The sequence below is a fragment of the Mustela nigripes genome, chromosome 7, assembly GCF_022355385.1.
Source record: "Mustela nigripes isolate SB6536 chromosome 7, MUSNIG.SB6536, whole genome shotgun sequence".
In the NCBI taxonomy this organism is placed as follows: domain Eukaryota; kingdom Metazoa; phylum Chordata; class Mammalia; order Carnivora; family Mustelidae; genus Mustela; species Mustela nigripes.
Window position 1 is genome coordinate 80,397,861 of NC_081563.1, and position 22,302 is coordinate 80,420,162.

General features: G+C 40.7%; 1 protein-coding gene across 1 annotated transcript in view; it reads right to left on the minus strand.

Annotated features, from left to right (window-relative positions):
- Window positions 1-22,302, minus strand: part of AFF3 (ALF transcription elongation factor 3) — a 535,863-nt gene that overhangs the window by 13,481 nt on the left and 500,080 nt on the right. The window contains exons 14-18 of the mRNA XM_059406264.1: window positions 21,049-21,173; window positions 17,477-17,678; window positions 14,881-15,002; window positions 5,370-5,433; window positions 2,976-3,112 (exon numbers count right to left, since the gene is read on the minus strand). Coding sequence (XP_059262247.1) covers window positions 2,976-3,112; window positions 5,370-5,433; window positions 14,881-15,002; window positions 17,477-17,678; window positions 21,049-21,173 — 650 coding nt within the window. The remainder of the gene's footprint in view (window positions 1-2,975; window positions 3,113-5,369; window positions 5,434-14,880; window positions 15,003-17,476; window positions 17,679-21,048; window positions 21,174-22,302) is intronic.

Consider the following 22,302-nt stretch of genomic DNA (forward strand, 5'->3'; position numbering starts at 1 on the left):
TCCCTTGTCCTTGAAATGTGGGTTCTACTTCCTTTTCTGCTCCCAGAGGCTGCTGCAAGGATACACCTTGAGATAGTGATATGGCGTGGAGAATATCTGCACAGGGTATTGGCTGAGCCCATTTAAGGCCTCTATATAAACTTTAAGATCTGGTGCGCAGGTGCAGGGATCCATTCATCTTCTGGCCACCCGAGTAAGTTCTCTTTGCTTATTTAACCTGCCACCCACCAAACTGGAGTGGTCTGCCCCTTTCCCCCTGTGTCTACCCACTCACAATGTGTAGGAGGAAGATTCAGATTACATATGGGAAGCTCTTGAAAGGGTTATACACCAACACATCTCCACTCTACTACTGAGCCCATCCAGTGAGATTTTTGTTTCTCCTATCTTTTTCATTTCTGCAATTTATGTTTAGTTCTTTTTTAAAAATAACATATTTCTTTGCTGAGATTTTTGATTTTTTGTTTCTTTCAAGAGAATTTATCATTGTTTGTTGAAGCATTTTTATGATGGCTGCTTTAAAATCCCTGTTAGATTATTCCAGTGTCTGATTCTTCTTGGTGATTGGTGTCAAATGGCTATCTTTTCTCATTCCAGTTGTCATTTCTTGTTTCTTGGTATGATGAGTGAGCTTCTATTGTAACTTGGACATTTGGCTCTTATGTTAGGAGACCCTGGATCCTATCTAAATCTTCTCTTTTAAAAGGAAGTCACACTGTTTAGGTTTAGCAGGTAGGTCTGGCCTACTTCTGGGCTGTAGTTCCAATTACAATTTAATTTTCAGAGTCTTTGTGGTGCCATTTTGATTTGTGGTGCTTGGTATCTCTTGGGGAGAAAGGAATTCTCCACCTCTGGGGACAAAGAGGGTACCCTGAGCTGGACAGTTGTGAGGAGATCTCCCTTGCCAGTGCTCCCAGCTCCCGGTGTTTCTCAGTGTGGGAGAAGAATCTTAAGCCTGGTTGGCAACATGCAGATTTAAGGTGGTGAATTAATGTTATTTTCCAACTCAGATAAGAAAAATTTCTTTGTCTTAGTTTTCTAAGTGGTTTAAGGGATTCTATTCAGTCTGAGTTATCTAGAAGATAGATTATATTCTCCAACATGCAATGACACGTGCATCAGTGAACACACCAGAGTCCTAACCCTGGTGTGGAGCAAGTGTAGCACATCACACCTCCAGGTGTATTTGACTGACATCAGGCTTTATTGTTGTTTGCATTTGTTTATTTATTTTTTAAAATTTGAATGCCTTAAAGGGGGTCATGCACACTCCAGTTCACCATAGGCCCTCCGACTTATTTGTTCATTCAAATATTTATTGAGCACATACTACATTGCAGGAACTGTTCCAGGGATTAGGGATATATCAACAAACAAACCAGAACACCCCCTCCCAATTCCCTGTGTTGGAGGCACTTGCATACTTGCATTCTAGGGCACCTTACTTCTTTGTGCCCATCCAGTGTCACCATTTTCTTACGTGCTTGTGGATATGAGTTTGTGCCTTATTCTGAGGAAGCAATGGAAGAATCTAGGATCTCTTAGAGTAATTTTAAGTATTTTACTATGGTGATTTCTTGCCTTCACTGACAAAAAGAGCATGCCATTTAAGAAAATAGAATGAGGAATAAATGAAACAAGATGGGATTGGGAGGGAGACAAACCATAAGTGACTCTTAATCTCACAAAACAAACTGAGGGTTGCTGGGGGGAGGGGGGCTGGGAGAAGGGGGGTGGGGTTATGGACATTGGGGAGGGTATGTGCTTTGGTGAGTGCTGTGAAGTGTGTAAACCTGGCGATTCACAGACCTATACCCCTGGGGATAAAAATATATTATATGTTTATAAAAAATTAAAAATAAAAAAAAAGAAAATAGAATGAGGAAATCACCAATACATTGATATAGTAGAAATATTTTAATAAGAAAAGTGACTGAACAGTGTTGACTTTCAAAACATTAAAAAATTTTTAAAAAACATTATTAAGAGGTATTTTATGAAGATGACGTGTACTCTGATACTGAGATGACAGTTTCAAAGGTTGGAAACTACTTACTGAAGGAAAGTGGTATACAATACCAACTTGCATCTTTGGGCCAATGCAGATCAAAAAGGTTATGACCTAAGATGGCTAGAAATCTTTCATCTGGAGTGACAGAGTAAATACCTAATCTTAGGTTGCAAAGAATTCCAGAATTAGAAAAGTCTCTTAAAGTTAGTTTTGGAGAAGAATAGTTTTACCTGTGGGTATTAAATATTATCCAAGCAGTTGAATTAACTAGAGACATAAACTGTATGACAAAGTTCTCAGTATGGTTCATGGATGAGATTTCCTTAAGGGTTCCTTAAAAACACATTAAAGATGTATATTTCTGGGTCTCCATGATGGAAGACAAGAGTCTCCCAACCAATCCCTTGATGTGCCCATGTTAGAACCCTGCTTCTGTTCACATTACATGTCTCACTGCAGGTGAGGGATGGTGTTCCTATTCAGGTCTAAGACCAAAACATCAGTATCCTCTGAGACAGCATATCACTGGAAAGATTTCCTTTCCTAAAATACCCCTGAATCTTTTCTCTCATTGAATACTCCTGAATCATTTACTGATAGAGTTAGGATTTTTATGATACTAACCTGAATCAGACTTTTTTTTTTAAAAAAGACAGTATAAAGGTGAAATCAGTTCAAAATCTGCCACTCCCACCTGGGTGAGGTAGGCATGTCACATCTCACTTGGACTCAGCTTTCTTTCTGTAGCAATCGAGGGTTAGAAGAGCTCTCCTACTCACTCACAAAGAAAGCAAAGGAAGCAGGGTGTGTTAAAGTGCCTTGCAAAATCTTACATTCCTCTTTGTGAGGATGAACCTTAGTTCTTGGTAGCTGATAGTGAAGGCTGGGATTCTTTTCTCTGTTTTCAGAGAACTGACATACATTCCTTACCCCCTCCACTTCCCCAACAAGACAAAGTGCTTACCTGATGAGCTCTACTGTTTCCGAATACATTGTATAAGGAGATTTCGACTCCATCGGGCCTTGTTCCATTGCGTTTCCACACTCAATAAATGACAAAGCTGCTTCAGCATAGTTCAAAGCCTTCCCAAACTTTTCCACCTGATCAACAGAGTTAATAGAGTGTCTTCCCTAAGTACAATTTTTTTTTTTTTAAACAGCACTGTCACATAGTCTATATGCTTTATTTGAGAAACCCGACTTTGAGTTCCAAAATCCTGTGAATGGAGCCGAGAGAAGAAAAAAATAGAATGCTTCCTTCTCTAGTTATTTTCACAAATTGCTACTGGCTGAGGGTAGGTGAATGAATGGTTACAGACAGCTATGTCCCAAATCCATACAACAGCTGCCAATCAGAATTGGTCAGAACTACACGGTTGCTCTAATTTCTCTTTCTCTTTCTAACCCGTAATTGCTGGGCAACTTCCATCCTTGTCCCTCCATGCTATGCTAAATAAGAAAAAAAAAACTTGGGGGATGACCTCAAGTTGTCCAATTTATGCTAATTTCCTCCCACATCACTGAGGAGGAAATCAGCATCTCATAAATCTGAACTTACATATCAAGTTCCTACTTTCATATATTGTTACTCTCTGTGGTAATTACGTATTCTAAATTTGGATTGTATAATCTTCCCAGTTTTCACATACTCATTCATCAACACAAACAGAATTACACAAATACTCTATTATACTAGGTCTTGCCTCTAAAAACAATTCTCATTCATAGTGGATACTGTAGAAAACACCAATGGAGAGCAAAACCCTCCCTCCATGGCAAACCAAGTTTTTAAACAGCTTATAAATCTAATAGGCCATAGAGGAATATTTCTTGGCAATGCTTTCAGACCAAGGAGTTCATTTCATTCAACAAGTATTTTCTACAGCACCCAGTTCTGTGTAGTGTGCACTTGATTCACAAAAGCTCCTTCCAGGAACCCAGAATATATCTGAAAAGAAAAAACGTGCACCCACAATATAGTTCAAAGTACAAGGCAGTCTGTGATTAACTGAGAAAATGCAAAGCCAAAAGTCCAATGCAAAGAGATGGTAGGAAGGGAGCAAGTCAGGGGTTCAGAGGGGCTGCGGAGGCCTCGGGGGGAGACCTGAAAATGAGAGTAGGAAGGAATGGGTATGATTTGGCTGGGTTTAGTGAGGAAGCTGGAGGTGTGAGTAGCTGTGAGTGTCTGTGTGAGGCTCTGTGGCTGCAGGAGCCTGCACTGGGATGAGTGAGGTGTGCTCAGAGGCTGGGAGGGCATCAGCTTGGATGGAACAGCATGTTGATAGGCAAGGCCACATTTGGTAACACGACCAGAAGGAATGATCTTGGTAAACCTTGGGTGATTCAGGAGGAAAATCCCACTCTGCTTTAACATTCGGTGCTCTTCTTTAATAGTGACCAGGCATCGGCTTCTTCAGGTGAAGAACTCTCCACCACATTGTGGGGTTGTGAGGAGAAGAACTAGACCTTCCATTTCCTTTGTCTATTTTCTGATAACTCTGCTTATCTCCCCTGCAACCCCATGTCCCTAGGCAGAGATCTTCTTACAAATAAATGTTTGATTGGCAACATCACTAGCACTGGGAGGAGTACGCTTCTGGTTTCAGCATCTTCAACACTGGAATAATACCCTGAAGGGCATTTGAAATGCCTTATTCATCTGCAGCACCCTGATGCCAGTTAGGAATGCTGGAGGGGAACAGAACTGGAATTACTAGGTAGGAAAAAGTCTCTTTGGAGGAGACCGTAAGATGGAACAACAATGTGATTACTCATAGAAAAAGTTAGAAGTTTTCTATGTCTTGCCTGGAATAGTCAAGCTTTCCAAGACAGGAGATTATCTAACTAAGTTGTATTTTTTTTTTTAAACATCAAGTCATGGTGACTTTAGGGTCTTATATGCAGCATAATAGTTTCTGTGTTATACAGTTTCAGAGGAAGTATTAATTTTGGCAGATAGACAGGCAAAACAGGAGTCTTTTTGAAAAGGGATTTGATCCTGGGACCAAGCCAAGGGCTGGCCAGGCTAATAAGAAAGAAAAATGCAAACCTAGATTTTTTTTTTTTAAAGGAACAAAATACTACCACCCACTGACTCCATTGCCTCTAGTTACTATTCAAACTTTAGAACTAAATTGAAATATTCATTTATCCAGGACTTTCTCCCAGTCAGACATTATTGGTTGAAGTCATAATTTATTGGGCTATGAACACTTGATTATATAAACATTTCTCCATTTAACAGACCCAGCCATCCTTGTAATAGATTTTATAATTACCCCAGTTATATGGCCCCAGTGATGAAGCTGCAGTACAAACATAATTTGGAAGAACATATCTGGAGAGAAAAGGGTCTTACCATTGCATCTGCTTTATGCTTCATCCGTTTAGCTTCTTGCATAAAATAATCTGCACTGCGTGGCCTATAGGAGAGAATATTAAATGCCATTATTGTGTAAGTGCAAGATCTTTTGAAAATATTCTTCCCTTTTACTCAAACTTGAATCACAATTTTCAAAGTCTGTTTAATATAGAATCAAGCACTTTTGCATTCCCAAATTACTGTGTATATGTGAAATATCACAATTCTTTTTCTCTTAAATTAGCTATTAAAAACACACTCAATATATGCAGATAGTTTACATTTATAGTGATTTTAACATGGTTCCCCAGTGCCTAATTTATGAATCAGATTTCTTATTGCATGGTTAAGAAAACAAGTAAAAAATCTTATTTTACACAATATTTGTATACAACAATCCCTTTTTAATGTAAAGATCATAAATATACCTAATAATAACTGTATGGACATGTATGGATGTATGTTTATGTATTCTTATGAAAGTACATGTCATTATATGCATAAATACAGTTGCATGTATCTATATATAATTATTTTAGGGTTTCCCTGTGGAACATGAAAAGAAGTAACACTGTATCATTATATTCCAGTTGTAATGAAGTTAATTGTAAAGTGATGTCTACCTTGTAACAATGCAAACATGGCATGTATTCTCCAGAGTTCTGATTAGCTAGCTGGTAAACATTAACAGCAGACATGTGCATTATTAAAGCAATAACCCTGGCCAGCACTAACTCTGCTGGGAGATGAAGGTAATTCATACAGAGACAGATCCGAGTGTGTGTAATGACTCCAAGTTATGCTAAGCTACTCATCAGACAGTACCTTTTATGCTTAGTCTGATAGATTTTTAAAAATCTGCATACTCTAGGTACACATATACTTTTTTATATTATGGGTCTTTATATAATCAATAAACTTGATCTATTCATGAATATCCAATATAAGCCAGGACTCCCCAAACGAGAGGTAAGATGTAAATAGTGATATTAATCACAGAATGACTCACCTATTGTTACATGCTTATTCTGAACGCTCCTCTTTCAGATTCTAATTGGTCTTTTCCCTTACCGCAATATTAGGTGGTCAGAGAATCCTTTTACTCAAAGGGGATTATCAAAAATGCTTAGAAATGCCATGTGCACCGTGACAATCCCAAAAGTTTATCCTCATCTTAATGGTTTTAATCAATTAAACAAATAAACAAACCATTTAGTTTCAAGTGCAAATGATGGAGGTGAGAAAAGGACCTTGGTTTTCTTTTACTTCCCCATAAAACACTGTATTACTGTGGTAATGTGCTGAGAATATTTAACTTTCCCAACAAAGAAATAAGGGACATAGTTACACAATTTCCTTAATGTGTAAAATGAAACTCCCCGTCTTTGGCTCACCATCCCTCTATCATTCTTGCCGTTAGGCCTGAAACCTTTCCTTCATCTTGGGAGTGGGGATCTCCATGGCAGTGGGGCCTGAGGTGTCCTTCATAGGAAGGCCCTGCTCCTACTGGCTCTGTTTCTCTAGTTCATCTCCTAGATGTTCACACTTCTTCCATTTGAATGGGTTTTAGTTGACTTTACATGTGGTTTTCCCTTCCTTGCCCACGCATTGACCTTTGAACACTGACTTTTGAATACTGGTCTTAGACTCCAATTCTGAAATTTAAATACGTGTTGCTACTGTTTTTGTTTTTTCATGGACTTCATGTTTCAGAGCAGTTTTAGGTTTACAGCAAAATTAAATGGTAAGTATAGAGAGTTGTCAAATACCTCCTGCCCCTCTCCCACCAGCCTCTCTTACCTTCCTTAACATCCCCTACCAGAGAGGCACATTAGTTAGAACTGATGAACCTCCACTGGCCTGTCATTACCACCCAAAGTCCATAGTTACATTAGGGTTCACTCTTGGTCTTGTGCATTCCGTGGGGTATAAGAAATGTATAAAGATGTTTATTCACCATTACAGTATCATAGAGAATAGTTGCACTGTCCTAAGAATCTTCTCCATTATTTTTTGTTGTGTTGTTGCTAAATGTCCCAGCATAGAAGGGCAGACCTTACCTCTAGCCCACACCCAGACCTGACTCCTGAGCTTCAGATGAGTTCACAGAGCCTATCTGCTCAGGAGAGGAGTTCCGGTATCTTCATCTATTCCTCTTCCCTGTTATCAGATGTTGTGAGCGCATTCTCCTTGTAAAGATCCTTCCTTTCCTTATGGACCACATCTACCACCCAGGCCTGGCTTTCATCACCTCTATTGACCTCCAGTTTTACTTCCCTCCAACCTATCCTGAGCTTTAACAAACCTTGACTGTGTTTGTAAAACATGGCTTTCATTACATCACCATCCTACTCATAGACCTAAAATCAATCTCCAGCTCCCAAAGAATCAATCTCAGTTCAGCCCGCCAAAGATCTTGCCTAACTCTTGAACTGTACCAATGACTCCCCAAGGCCCTCAACCACAGCCATGGGTGTCTTCCTTGCTGTGGTGTTTACATGCCATCTCTGTCTTAGAACCTCTCTGCTCATCCTTTTCCTCCCACCTGGAATACTCTGCTCACTTCGTGCATATTCACTGAGTTCCTTCTATGAGTTACCACTCCCCCAAGTTCTTATGTTGTGAGATCCTCTTGGTAACTTGATCCATGCTCATCTCTGTCCTTCCTGGATGCCCCTTCCTGTTTACATTACACTTTTAGACATTTAATTACCTCCTGAGCTGTAGGGCTAAGTCCTGGCATGTGGGCAGCTCTGTAGCTGGTACACATTCAGCAGGGCCTATGCTGTGGCCTATGCTTTGACCTTCCCCACCCTATAGTTTTAGGCACATGGTAGAAGGTCCATGAATCCCCCCTGAATAGCTGAATTCATTTTTGAGTTTAGAAGAGAGTGGTGGCTTCTGATGGGGTGCAGCATCACAGCCAACAAGCCAGAGAACGTCTCCATGGCAACTTGAAATTCTCCACATCATTATCGACTCCACACTCTAGTATATGAGTTTGGTCAATCTTTTTTTGCCTGGTTTTGCAAACCTTTTCACTAATAGATCATCATTTCAAATGCACTTCATTTTCAAGAAAGAATTCTCCCAGCAATAAGGTATGGCATCTTAGTTTCAACTAGCCTTCTAACTTACCCTTAGGGACAGTAGGATCTCCTAATTCTTCATACATGTTCCTTAATCACCACTGTTCTTATCTGCAGCCTATGAATGTACTTTTTAGACCTGATACAGAGGTTGAGTCACAAACTCTCATAATAGTGCACATGGATAAGTAACACATCTAATTTTCTGACTGTATCATAGCAGCTGACACTAACCTGAGATGCTGGGAAAAAAGTGTACCATCCAGAGGCCATTTACAAACACATTAGTAAGAATTCTTATCTTCGCATGTAATGGAGGGCTCACTACACTGAGTCACTGAAGATTGCAGGATAATTGGCTCATTTTCTCCTTTCAGGTGATTTCCAGTGCCCCACTCCTAGACCAGAACATTACAGAGGCAGTGGGGCCAATGGGATGCCACCAACACTGTCCAGTAGTGTAGTGGGTGCATGCTATCATGAAGGCACCACTCTGACGGCAATGTACAAGTCAGGAGGGATGCAGAACTGTCATCACCACTGTGGCAGTTATAGACTATAACTTGGCCAAGTCTTTACTACAATAAAATCTAATTATTTCAGTGTTCAAACAGATCTGTGATCCAATCTTTTTTTTTTTTTTTTAAACATGAAAAGCCTCGAGTTTTCCTTTTTCATTTAGATAATAACACTCCTCATATTGTTTTTTCACAGTGATGGTATTTTATGATGATACATCAATGAACCTAACAGAAGTTCAATTAAACATCACACACGTAACTAACTGTGTATCTTTGGTTCTTCAGAAATGGGGCTTGTGAGTGATCTTTTTAAAAGCCAAGGCTTAGCCATGTGTATCTTTGTTGTAAGAGCTCTCTGCAACAACAAAAAAAAACTCAACACTTGATCCAAATAGAATGTTTTTTTTCTCTCACCCTCCCACTACCCCACCTATAAACACGCAGCCTTAGTTCTGAGCAGCAACAGGGTTTGAGCCACCCTGGTATTTCTTCTGGCAGAGAAGCATTAAAGCTACCTTGCTTTTTGTTCTGCTCCAAGGCTGAGATAGAGTTGAATGGTCTCCCACGGAGAGGCTGGCAGCCTTCTTTCTGTAATTCCTACCTCTGTGAGATACACCCCCCCACCTCACCCTCCCTCTCCTCCCCCCCAGCAGAGCCGCCTGTTTTGTGAAAACTGGCAGGGATGGGAGCTCAATGTGTTTGAACAAACAGGTTCCTTGGCACAGCAGAAATCTGGATAATTTTCTTAGGGAAGCTGGAGTCCAAATCAGACAGATAGGCAACTGCATACCAAATGAATTCATCATCCGAGATCCTGTCAGCTTGTCATCTGATAAGTCCCATGGGTGTTACTGTGTCCCTCAGCTTTGAAGTACTTTCTTTACAAAGAAGAATGTGTAAGAAGTTAGGTGCAGGCAACCCCCTGCTTTCTCAAAGTTTGCGGTACAAGCCACTTGGCTTTTACGAAAGACCTAGAATGGTTTTTGCTAATCTGGAGAGGATCTTAATGTATCCGAAAAAAAACCTTACTGTACTAGGGTAGGTCTCTCTTCCAAGTGAAGTAGTAGTGCAAGGTGAGCTCTCGGAAAGCTGGGATACTCTTTGCATTACACAATTTTGGCTTACAAATGATTTCATATGAATGCTCTATCTTCAGCTAGTGGGGGAAACTGTAATTCTTTTTAATCCACTGAAGTGAACATGATTTAGGAGGGCACTTTAGAGTCAGGGTCTCTGGCAGGCTGGGATTGACTTTATGAGTGCTTCTTGAAGGAAGCAGGTAGACTAGACTGCATTTAAGCAGCAAGGATTCAAATGCACTTTTGGTTTCCATTAGCTTGATGCTGGCTGGGGCCCCAGGGTCTCCAGAGTCCGGCTTCTCAGAAGCACAAGTGAACACTCATTGCATCTCATGCAGGCCATGGGCTCCTGCCCATGACTGCTTCTCTCCTGGTCATGCACAGAAAACAGCATGTTTTCTGGGATGCACAGGCTAAGTGTTGCAGGTTTTTGTCATTTAGTCAAAAGCCACTTTCTATTGAAACGGAAACTCATCACTTTGTTGTTCTTCTCTGGGTGTGACATTTAAAATAAAATAATTTTACAAAACTCTTAAAGTGATCAGAGAACTAAGATTTCAATCAGGGAGGTCTGAAGCATTGTCCTTCACTACTCCCCACCACCCCGAGCTTAGTCTTTTTCCCTTTTTCTCTCTCTCTCTATTACTGTTCCAGTTAGAACAAAATAACTTGGCTGAGAGACCGGGATCTCATAAAGTAGAGAATTACATATAAAGAACATATAGGTGTACTAATGGGGGGGCACCTGGGTGGCTCAGTCGGTTGTGTCTGCCTTCAGCTGAGGTCATGTTCTCAGGGTCCTGGGATCAAGTCCCGCATCAGGCTCTCTGCTCGGCAGGGAGTCTGCTTCTCCCTCTCTTTCTCGCTCTGTGTACTCTCTCTATCACAAATGAATAGATAAAATCTTGGAAAAAAAAAAAAAGGTGTAGTAATGGTCTACCAGGAAAGGTGGGGAAGGGGGACCTTCAGGAAAAAACAAATGGTAATTGTAAGCCCTCCGTGGGAGCACCTGCCCCAACATACTGTCACCTCAAGGATTTCAATTGGTGTCCTCTGACTAAATCATGCCAGAAGAGATCTGACCTTTTACATACACAACTCTTCCTATCCTCTAAAAAATTAAATCCTTTCAGCTATAGATTTGCTGAGCATAATTATATCACAAATGCCAATCCTTCTTCCTTCCCAGCCACATTTCACACTCCATGGCCTTCAGCACCACGTGGCTGAGGGAGTCTTTTCTCAATGTCGGGGGGTTTAAGTAGTTGGGTTCCTGTTACGGGTGCACAGGGACAGATGGAATGTTTGGTGGTGGTGCTGAATGTGATGATCGTGACTGACTCTTCCTTGTGAAATATGGGCAGGAGACAGTACATCCTTCTGGGAGCAGCAGGCAGTCCTGGCATTCAGGATTCGCTGGCTCCCCAACACAGCAATATGGTTGCTGGGAAAGGGGACTTGATTTCCCAGCCAAGCATTTCACCACTCAGCTCTGCTCAGGACTTCTGTACTGAGGCCTTCACGACACAGTTGTTCTCTCTTGATGTTCCTGGGCCAAGAACTCCCCTGACACTAATTATGACACAAAGAAATCTGCAGCTCATGGCTTCACACTACTAAGATCAGTTTCTAGGCTTTGAGTTGAATCAAGTGCTGTCACTTATTGACATAAATTCTTACAGATTTTTTTAAACAAAAGTTTGGCAATCACACCAGCATCACCTTAAAACCGTGGCTGTCAAGTAGTGAGTGTTGAGCATGGCTAAATGTCAGGGAGGTGCAGCCACTCTGCCACCAATCTGAGCCTGCAAATTACACAGAACAAGCTGACCTAGATCACATTTTTAAAAATAAGTGTTATTTTGTTTGGTTCCCTCTACATCCCGAAGACATAAACTGGTGCCTGTTTAATTGGTAAGTAACATAGGAGAAGGGGTTGAGAAGCCATGAATTTAAACTTACCTGCATTTAGATTCCTTATATTCACTGGGGGGGAAAACTGCAGGCCTTACTCTTCTGGGAATGTTATTCTCATTCAGTTGTGTTCATTCAGCACTTGTTATTAAGCGCCCACTGAATTCAGCTGTTGTCTGAATCGCATGTTTATTCAACCATTAACCAGTATTTATAATACAAAAGGATGAGTTTACTTTTATCTAGAAGCTACATGATGCAGCTTTAAAAATTAAATGACAGTGTGGCATCTGTTCCTTTTTGGATCACTGTAGCTGGATTTCCATCAACTCTAAATTACTCCTGAGCGATTTCTCTAGCTCGCTCTTTTTTTTTTTCCCCACTGGTGGCTTGTCTGGTTGGTTCACTGCTTGTGGACGCCTTCAGCGAGGAGAAGTAGAGGAAAGTGACAGGAGCCAGGTCCTTGTCTGTCAAAGAGGCTGCTGGTGGGGAAACTGGTGTAGAACAGAGAGGAGCAGGAGGTGGAAGTTTTGGGGTCCCAAGGCACCTTCCTGCAGAAGCCAGCCATGTGCCTCCCTATGCCCTGAATTAATGACTGAGGATTAATTAATTTCATATCTTAACTCTAGCCAATGTACCTGGCCCTTAGTAAAAATACTCAGCACATATGAACTGGACCTGGGAGACATTCTGCATCAGTATGGGTGACTTCCTAGTCCAGTCATCTCTTGAGGGACATGGATTTTTATGGTTTTAAGGAAGAGACAATGCCTAGTTTTGCTTTTCAAGCTTCATGGATCTTCCCAAGACTTTCTTAGTTCAGTGGTCGACTGGCTGTTGGAGTTGCATGTTTACTTTACTGTTAAGGATTTCAAATCAACTAGGACACATGGCAATTGGAACATGACATCTATCTCTCCATATGATGGATATGTAAGAGTGCTTTTTTATTCCATTATATCTATATCCGTAAAAAGACAGTTTTACTGTAGCTGTCAGCCAGAAAAATTATACATATTGCTAATGGGAAGACATTAGCTTTGTTGACACAGAAAGTGAAAAAATTATATTCCCAATAGCCCCAGCAGATTCAGAAACATTTCCTTTTGTAAGTAGTCTGAGAAACTGCAGATCAGAATATGGCCATTTACTTGTCACTGTTTCTGACTTAGATTTTTGGTCTATATACTGGAAAATTTCTTATATGTAAATTTTCCATATGTATATTTAATATCATTGTATTAATATATGTGATACCCTTGTGTGTGTGTTTAAATATCATGCCCTTAACATCACCTGCTGGAAATGTTGGGAGGTTTTAAGCACTTTAGGGTCTACTACACATTGTGTTTGATCGCATTGTTAGATTACGGCTTCTGAATGCAAACTGCCATGTTGTCATCAGACACAATTTTAATCTCCTGTTTTTACAAATTGTTAGAGCTCATGAGAATGATTTATACCACCAAACCCTAATTTATATGTGGTTGACCGAGGACTGTCCTTCCATCATATGCACCCACCTCAGGGATTAATTACCACCTCCCTCACTTGATGCTTAGGGCAGTGGAGAAACCAAGGGAAGGCGAGATGGTGAGGGCCAGAAGAGTGTGCGGGGGTTGAGTGCGGCTGTAGCCGCTATGGGAAGAAGAGAAAAACATTCGCCCTCCTGGGCCACCCTTAAACTTCCATAAATCCAATTATCTTGGAATGCGTTCAGTAAGTGGAACAAACCAAAAATGTGGATTTGGCTTTCAACTCCCCAATTCTGTACCCTTAATTAGTTCACTGAAGTCCAAGCATAAATTCAGGACTATAACTTCATATTCTCATTTCTTGAGATGTCTATGGGGTGAATAAATAGAGTGTGTCTATACCCTGGGTGAAGTCAGGGCCAGAGAAGAGGTTGGGTGGAAGATGGGGATGAAGGAGTCATTACTTCTGCCCAGATGGTCACTCTCAGGAGATCTCATCTAACCGGGTCTTAGGAGAACCTCTGGGACAGAGGTATCATGATTACCATTTTCCCAGTAAGGTCGAAGACATTCGGCACCCCTTACTTTTTCCAGTTTTGGGTGGGGTTAGTGGATTATAGTCTGTCCCCTCAGACTGTAAGCAATGAGAGGACAGGATGACTCAGTGCTGCACACTGTTCCACCCTGGGATTTAGTGGGGAGCCCACACAGACATGCACTGGATATGTGTTTAATAGTTAACGTCAAAACCAGGATTCAAGCCAAACTCTTGAAACCGTATCTTCTGTCTTCCAGACTTGTCCTGGGCACATATTTATTTTCCTTAAGGGCCTAAATAATTTCCAGTATCATTATATCACTTCTCCTTTATCATTTTCAGAATCTCAAGAGCATCCCAGGATGTTATTTTTATTCCTCTTCTTCTCCTGTTTCTTCTCCTTTTAAATTGATGCTGGGAATGGAAGCAATACTTGGGGTTTCAAGGGCTAGGGCTGGGAAGGATGACAGGATATTTATTTTCCTGTTTAAGACCTGTTTATGCTATTATAAAGAATACAGCATTTTAGAATGAAATAAACCAGGAGTGCATCGCTATTATTCTTTGCCCATTATAATTTACTAAAACAAAAATGCTTCTCTTTCTGGGAGCATACAACTGCCAACAGTCCAAAATGCAGGTGCTCAGGAATGTAAGGCTCATGGATGCCATTTGCCTTAGCTTCCTGACATCTTGGATGTAGCCCCAGTAGCTTTGGCTGTTGTAGCCTTTCAAAAATCCCATGAGGACTCTGAGGTGCATTCAAAGTTAAGCTCCAGTTCCCTTTGAGAAAGCAACACTCACCTGACCAAGTCATGCATATAACCCTCTTACTTGTGGAGTTTCTGTTTTACCTTGCCCCTTACCACATCAACAAAGAGTCCACACTCACATATCATCGAAGACAAGTTTCTGTCTCTTGCAGTCCCTGTGGCCGTTGGCACCTGGAGACCATGGCTCTGTCTGTGGCCGTGACTTGTGGAGAACGTTTTCGGAATTGTTGTGAGCGGCCTTCTAAACAAACAAACAAAAAAACAACACACCAGTCTTTCAGAAACCTGGCTGAAAGGGCAACCCGCTGTTTTGTGTTCTAGGTTAGAACTGATGATCCCTTGAGTTTAAATAAAGAAAAAGAAATATGTGTGTTCCAGTTCTCATGCTGAGGGCTTCTGCATGTGTTGTCAAATGGCATTCTTGTAACAGTATCAGAAGGGAAGTTCTTAATGACCCACACTCACAGATCCAGAAACTGAGGCTAGCTGAAGTTAAGAAACTTCCCCAAGTTCAAATAACTACTGTGGGTGACACCCAGGGCTTAGGACTCAAGCCCCTACTTTTCCCAGTTGGCTAGACCAGTGGTTGGAGACCAGTGGTTCTCCAAGATGATGTCTGCATTAGAATCATCCTGGGGAGTGCTGTCAACACACAGACTGCTGGACCCCCACCCATCCAGAGCTGAATTTAGAATGTGGAGTGGGGCCTGAGAACATCACATTTCTAGCAATTTCCAAGTGATGCTGATCCAGGAACCAAGCTTTCAGAACTGCTGGCTTATAATCCCTCTCAAAAGAGAAGTCATTCAGGTCACAAATGGACTGATTCTCATGAGCTGTCCATGAAAAGCAGGAAAAGGCAAAGGGAATAACTAGAAATTATTTAAAATGTGTTTTTAAAAGGAACACTATTGATCTGTGGAAAAATTAAGAAATCACATTCCCTGGAGATTCAAATATTTATAGAGCACCTATTGTGTGCTAGACCCATGAATCATAAAGCAACTTTGATTACAAAATTCAAACAGTTTCCTCTGAAATAATTAAAATGTGTTGAGTGTGTATGAATGCTTCTTTAAATATGGACTGATTTTGGGGCACCTGGGTGGCTCAGTGGGTTAAAGCCTCTGCCGTTGGCTCAGGTCATGATCCCAGGGTCCTGGGATCGAGCCCCGCATAGGGCTCTCTGCTCAGTGGGGAGCCTGCTTCCTCCTCTCTCTGTGCCTGCCTCTCTGCCTACTTGTGATCTCTGTCTGCCAAATAAATAAATAAAATCTTTAAAAAAAAAATAAATAAATATGGACTGATTTTATGTGTAGTCAAGCCTCTTGGTTGTAAGAGCCCCCAGGTCTCTGCATTCCTTTTTGGCACTCACGGCAGCCATTACCAATGTGTGTGATTTCCTGTCTATGTCATTCTGCCCAGCCAGACTGTTCCCACAGGCACAGAATAAATGTTAGGTCATCACTGGCTCTCTATTGCTTGGCACAGTGTATGGCACACAGTAAGTACTTGCTCAATAAACATCTGTTTGGTGAAAGAAAGAATGACTGAATAAAGTCTGTAATTATTTTACAATTCTCTGGACATCATGGTTGCTTTTATGTTGGGCTCTAGTGGTGAAGAAACGTTTTGTTTGTGTTTTGATTTTAATTGGTAGTTTTTTTATTCCAGTTTTTTCTAGTAAGGTCTTAGACTCTTTGAGCCTAGAATTAAAGATAATTGTTCTCAAATAAGGGTGCATCAGCTAGTTATTAATATCCTGATGTTACAAGATTTTGGCTCTTGCTGGACCTTCTACCAACTATTTTACCTCTGTAGTTCATGGGATGGAACATTAAATACTGCCTTCCCCCATCTTTCTTTGCAGAGCCCTCTTCTCATGCCTCATCTCTCTCCCTGCCTCACAAAGCCCTGCTGGTACTGACAGCATGGTGGTGATGTGAGAGAACTTGGGAGGATGTGCCCCCACAGGATCCAGAGCCACCAGCTGTTAGAAGGAGTGGCCATAAAGAGGAACTAACATGTAGAGTTAGTTACATAGGTATCTGTAGGTATCGGTTCTTCAGATAATACAAGCTCATTTAAATATTCTCACCACCATTTTGCCAATGAAACCAGCTCAGAGATGAAGCAACTGGCCAAAGTCACATTTGGACTAGATATGAGGTTAGACAGTCTGTGGACCCCAGACCCCTGCCCTACTCCAGGGCAACACAGGCAGCTGGAATCACCCCTGGGAAAGTTGCTGGAAAAGAGGTAGGGGCCTGCTCCCACATTTTGGCCACTGCACTTAAACTGGAATGAGAAATCCCATAGTTTTGGCCTAGAGTCAGTCCCAGATTTCACTCTGCCCTGGGGCAAGGAATCTTCCCAAATGAAAGGGCTGGTTGGTTCCAAACTCCCAATTTACAGTGTCTCCAGATGGTAATCCTTTGGGGTCATTTCTCTTCAGAGTGGGAAATGCAATTCTACAAAGAGACATCCTAAGCAGAAGAGGCTTACAATGTCTCCTCTGGTTTCTTCTTCTGTCATTCTCTGTGGGAAGAAGTAATGGGGTGTGCTGGTTCACCTGGACTTTCCAGAGCAGCATTTAGGGATTTTTACGAGACCTCAAGCATGTGTTTAGACTGTACCGGGCTAGAGACAGATGAGTATAGAGGTGTGCTCAATTTCATTTTTATTTTTATCAGGAAAGGAAGAGAATCAACATACCGCGAGGTCTCCGGCATGAGATTGCAGCTGGTTCTCAGCCTTATGCTTTTTGTTGGAGGAGGCAGAAGTGAACAAGCCACTGCCATTTGATTTGCTGGAAGAAGTTAAGTCCTCACTGGAATATTTGTGTTTAGATGCATCCGAGAGGGGTGAGATGGGTGACCGGAGCATTTTTTCATTTTTATTTATTGGTATTGCCAAACTGAAAAAGGAAATCACAGTAATGGAATGTCACACAGTCAGCACAGGGAAAGGTAAATGTTTTATATATGACCCAAACCTCCCATTTAAAATCTACTGGTAGGAAGGCGTTTATTGGGAATTATTATACCAGGAAACAATTTTATGGCCTTAGGACCATAAAAAACAATAAGTAAATTTTATTCATTATTTCCTTACTCATCTTATTAGGATGAATAATAATTCTAGTGCTAAATGACTAACACTAGTAAGACTTTCATTTTTCTGGGTTTTTCATCCGAGGATCTCAAAACATTTAACAACTTACTGTTTTTCTAACATGCCGAAGTAGCAAATAATGGGAAAGTCAATCACAAGATATATGAGTTCTCCACCTGTAAAAGGACTTTTTATAACACCTGAACTTGTACAAATTATTATATGAAGAATAGCAGAATCACAGAATAATCTGCAAAGTGTGAGGCCAACTTTCAGTTGTTAGGTTTCTGAGCTAACCAAACATTCATCAGAATAAACACAGAACAGAAAACTGTCATTAAAAGTTACATTTGCCGGGGGTGCCTGGGTGCTTCAGTTGGTTAAGCATCCAATTCTTAATTTCAGCTCAGATCATGATCTCAGGGGTTGTGAGATGAAGCCCCGCACTGGGCTCCGCACTGGGTGTGGAGCCTGCTTAAGATATTCTTTCTCTTCCTCTGCCCCTCACCCCTTCTAAAAAAAAAGTAACATTTTCTAATTTCTAGTTCCTTATTTCACATCCAAAATTAATTGTTTATACCAGAGGAGGACAATTGCTATATAATTTCACTTTTATGTACAATCTAAAAAACAAAACAAATAAACAAACAAAAAACTGAAACAGACTCATAAATACAGAGAACAAACTTGTGGTTGCTGGACAGAAGGGGGTGTGGGGGGAAGAGGATTAAGGAATACAAACTTCCAGTTATAAAATAAATAAACTGTGGGGATAAAAAGTCAGTAATACAATAATAATTCTGGATGGTTACAGATGGTGACCGTGCTTATCATGACGAGCATTTCACAATGTATACAGATGGTGAATCACTACCTTGTAGATCTGAAACTAACAAAATATTGTATGTCAACTATACTTCAATTAAAACCAAAAAAGCCCACAAACAAATGAATAAAACTATGGTCTATCCCTGAATATAACTCTTCCCCAAAATTAACCATCAGAGAAAGAGTCACCTATATTTGAATCTTTGCTATATATGTTAATACTGATGGGCTTGTCTCCATTACTTTACTCTGAAAAAAAAAATGAGGGAAGACACATTAACCTGAAATAAACTCAAACACTGCTAATTTGGGATGCTCAGAGAAGTCACTTGACATAGATAGTTTAAAAAGGGTAAATCCATTTAACAAAGACTTAGTCTCTAGTCCTGCAATTATTACTTCTTAATTGCATGTGTTGGCTATCATTGCAAATAAGCCATTCAAGTCACTTCAAAAAGCAATTTCCTTAGTTGGTGGTCACAGTGTAGAAATTAGAAACACAGGCTTCTAGAACAGATAATAAAGCCAAAGTTTTTAATGTTAAAATAACAAGGCTCTTTTTGTTATGCAAATAGATCTGGGTAGGGACAGAATTTCTGGTGATAGATTTCTGGTTCAAAAAGTACTGTGTGTCTAACAACCCAGAAGTGAGATGTGTTCTGGAAAACTCTTTTGGGCAAATCAAAAGTGGCTCAGGGATAATGAAAACACTGATGTTGTAGATGTGAACAGTCTGTACATAATTGTGTCTTGACAAGTAAGCAAACAAAGTCATATTTCTAAATATTATTTTACATATTATGTGGTTTGAAATGTTCACGGAAAACCAAATTATTACACTAAACATTATCATGGACATAGGATTATTTCTTCTCCATCATTCTAAGTTTACATACTCAAGGTGACCAAACCAACTTTATTTGGATCTCATCTTTGGGATAGCTGATCCCCTTATATACATTCCTGAGGTGCACAGACCACCTTTCTTAGAAAGAACTTGAAGCACTTTTATATGCACGGGTAATTATGTAACATGAATAAAACTATCTGAGCTAAAGGCTCTGCCAGACAAAGGCTCTAGAACAAGAGCTTTTATCCTGGGGTCTGGGAATGTGGATGGGAAAAAGTTACAACTTTTCACCGAAATGGAACATTTCCAGAGTAGTGGTTTAGCGGGAGTTGTGCTAACAATGCCTGTGATTGTGTCATCAGCAGGAAATCACAGATATTCTCCTGTCATGTCACAGCGGTTGCAGACATTTTGAAATATTGCTTCTATTTTTCTTTGTCGCTACTTAGATATTATGGCAGTTACTAGGATCTGCTAGAAAGGTTTTCAGTGCATTAACAAAGAAGCACGTTTACAACTATATCACATATTTAAAAGACGTTTTGGAGCCACATTTCTCCTATTCACATTTCCCCAGGATTCTGGGCACCCACTAGGCACAGTGCCACCCACTAAGCACAGAGCACTGTGGGCTAGGCCAGGCCAGCTTACACGCATACTCTCCCTCTTGCTCAGACCTTTAAGAGCCCTCGTCTTCTTCCCAAGGTGACTCTCACACTGCAGTGGGCCTGTGCTTGTGTGCCCTCACTCTCCAATTTCCTCTTGGAGGTTTAGTATTGCTCTACATCTTCTCCTAACCTTTCAGTTTACATTTTTATGTGTCGTGCTGAAACATTAATCTCCCCTTAAAAATTCTATGTACACAGTTAGGGAGAGTGAGGACTGTCTTAGCAGAGGAAAAGTGGTTTCTGAGCTGTGGTATTTCTAAATGGAAAGAGCGTCTATGACTGATGATAAGCTACTCACTTCTAATAAATATGGGGGACCTTGCCTTGCTAGAAAGCCATTTGTCAGAGAGGGAATTTGGTGCAATGTGGTTCTATCTGGAACCCCTTTAGAGGAGTGACTTGGTGCCATTTAACCTTGGAGACACAGATCCTGTCTAATGCCATGATTTTAGTCTATATCCAAGAGATTAAACTCAGTTTATATTTTTTCATTCATGTTAATAGGCTTAGTGTTCTTATGGGTTTAGTGGCTATTAAAATAATGGTTTGAAAATCCAGTTACTGAGTTTTCAGAGGGAAGGTGTGTCTTTGAGAGCACAGAATGAGTATAACTAGTACCCGGTCTTTTGTTAAAAAGGAGTCCTGACAGTGGCTCTGGGGGTTCTGACAGGAACACACATCCAGGCTTAATTGTTAGCCTTAGGTTAGTTAAATCAAGGGAAACAAGTCTGAAGACCCAGACCAGAGCAGTCATTAAAATATGGCACCTGCCTTTTGGACCCAGAGATCCTTTGGGCTTACCTGTACCTTCAGTGGAACATGCATACCTGTTGATATTCATGCTGCAGTGGTTTGCAGGTAAAGTATTATTGGCAGAGGCAGTCAGTCGTGAAGAGCTCTCTTTTTCTCCCTGGGCCTTCTTGACCTCCCTGTAGTCATCTTCATTGTCACACTGCACGGAAATAAGCAAAAACTAATCAGCTCTGGATTTCAAGGGATCATAATGAGCTCCCACCAAAACCTTCTGCAGAGCAAGGGCTCCCAGGAGACCAGCTTACTCGGCTTTTCCAGAGAGTATCCCAACAGGAATGTGGTTGCACTGTTCCTGTCCCTGTTCTAGGTTACTGGTCAGCTCTTCAACCAACAAGAATGAAATCTTGTCAGTTTTACTATAGACATTTTATTGAGAGGAAAAGCACGACACCAGGATCAACATTAGAGAGGGAACATTGTGAATGATGAAAACTGGTCTGTCATCAATATATCTGACTTAGTTCTCCAAAGACGACCTCTTCTGAATTCACACTGTACCTCCAGTGTCTCTCATTTTAGCATTTCTTGGCATCTGAATAAAGTATAATTACCATAACCTGGGCTTAATGCCATAAGGACAATGACAAGCCTAGACATTTTTTTGAAATATATGGCTTTTATGAATTTCAAGCAAATGTTGTTACCTCTTGGTGTCTTAATTCTAGTTAACAATTTCTATCCCATGACAGCTTAGAATTCTTAATGTAACTTTTATTATAAAATAGTATTATGCTGGGCAAAATAAGTCAATCAGAGAAAGACAATTATCATATGGTTTTACTCATATGCGGAATATAAGAAACATGGAAGAAGACTGTAGGGGAAGGGAGGGAAAATAGAATGGGATGTCATCAGAGAAGGAGAAAAACCATGAGAGACTCTTAACTCTAGGAAATAAACTGACGATTGCTGGAGGGGAGGTGGGTGGGGGGCATGGAATAACTGGGTGATGGGCATTAAGGAGGGCATGGAATGTGATGAGCACTGGGTGTTATACACAACTGATAAATTACTGAACACTACATCTGAAACTAATGATATACTATAAGTTAGTTAATTGAATTTACATTTAAAAAATAGTATTTCAATGGAATTCTTGTTTCCATGACTGTGTTTAATTTTTTTTTTAAAGATTTTATTTATTTATTTCACAGAGAGAGATCACAAGTAGGCAGAGAGACAGGCAGAGAGAGAGGGAGGAAGAGGAAGCAGGCTCCCTGTAGAGCAGAGAGCCTGACGTGGAACTCGATCCCAGGAATCTGAGATCA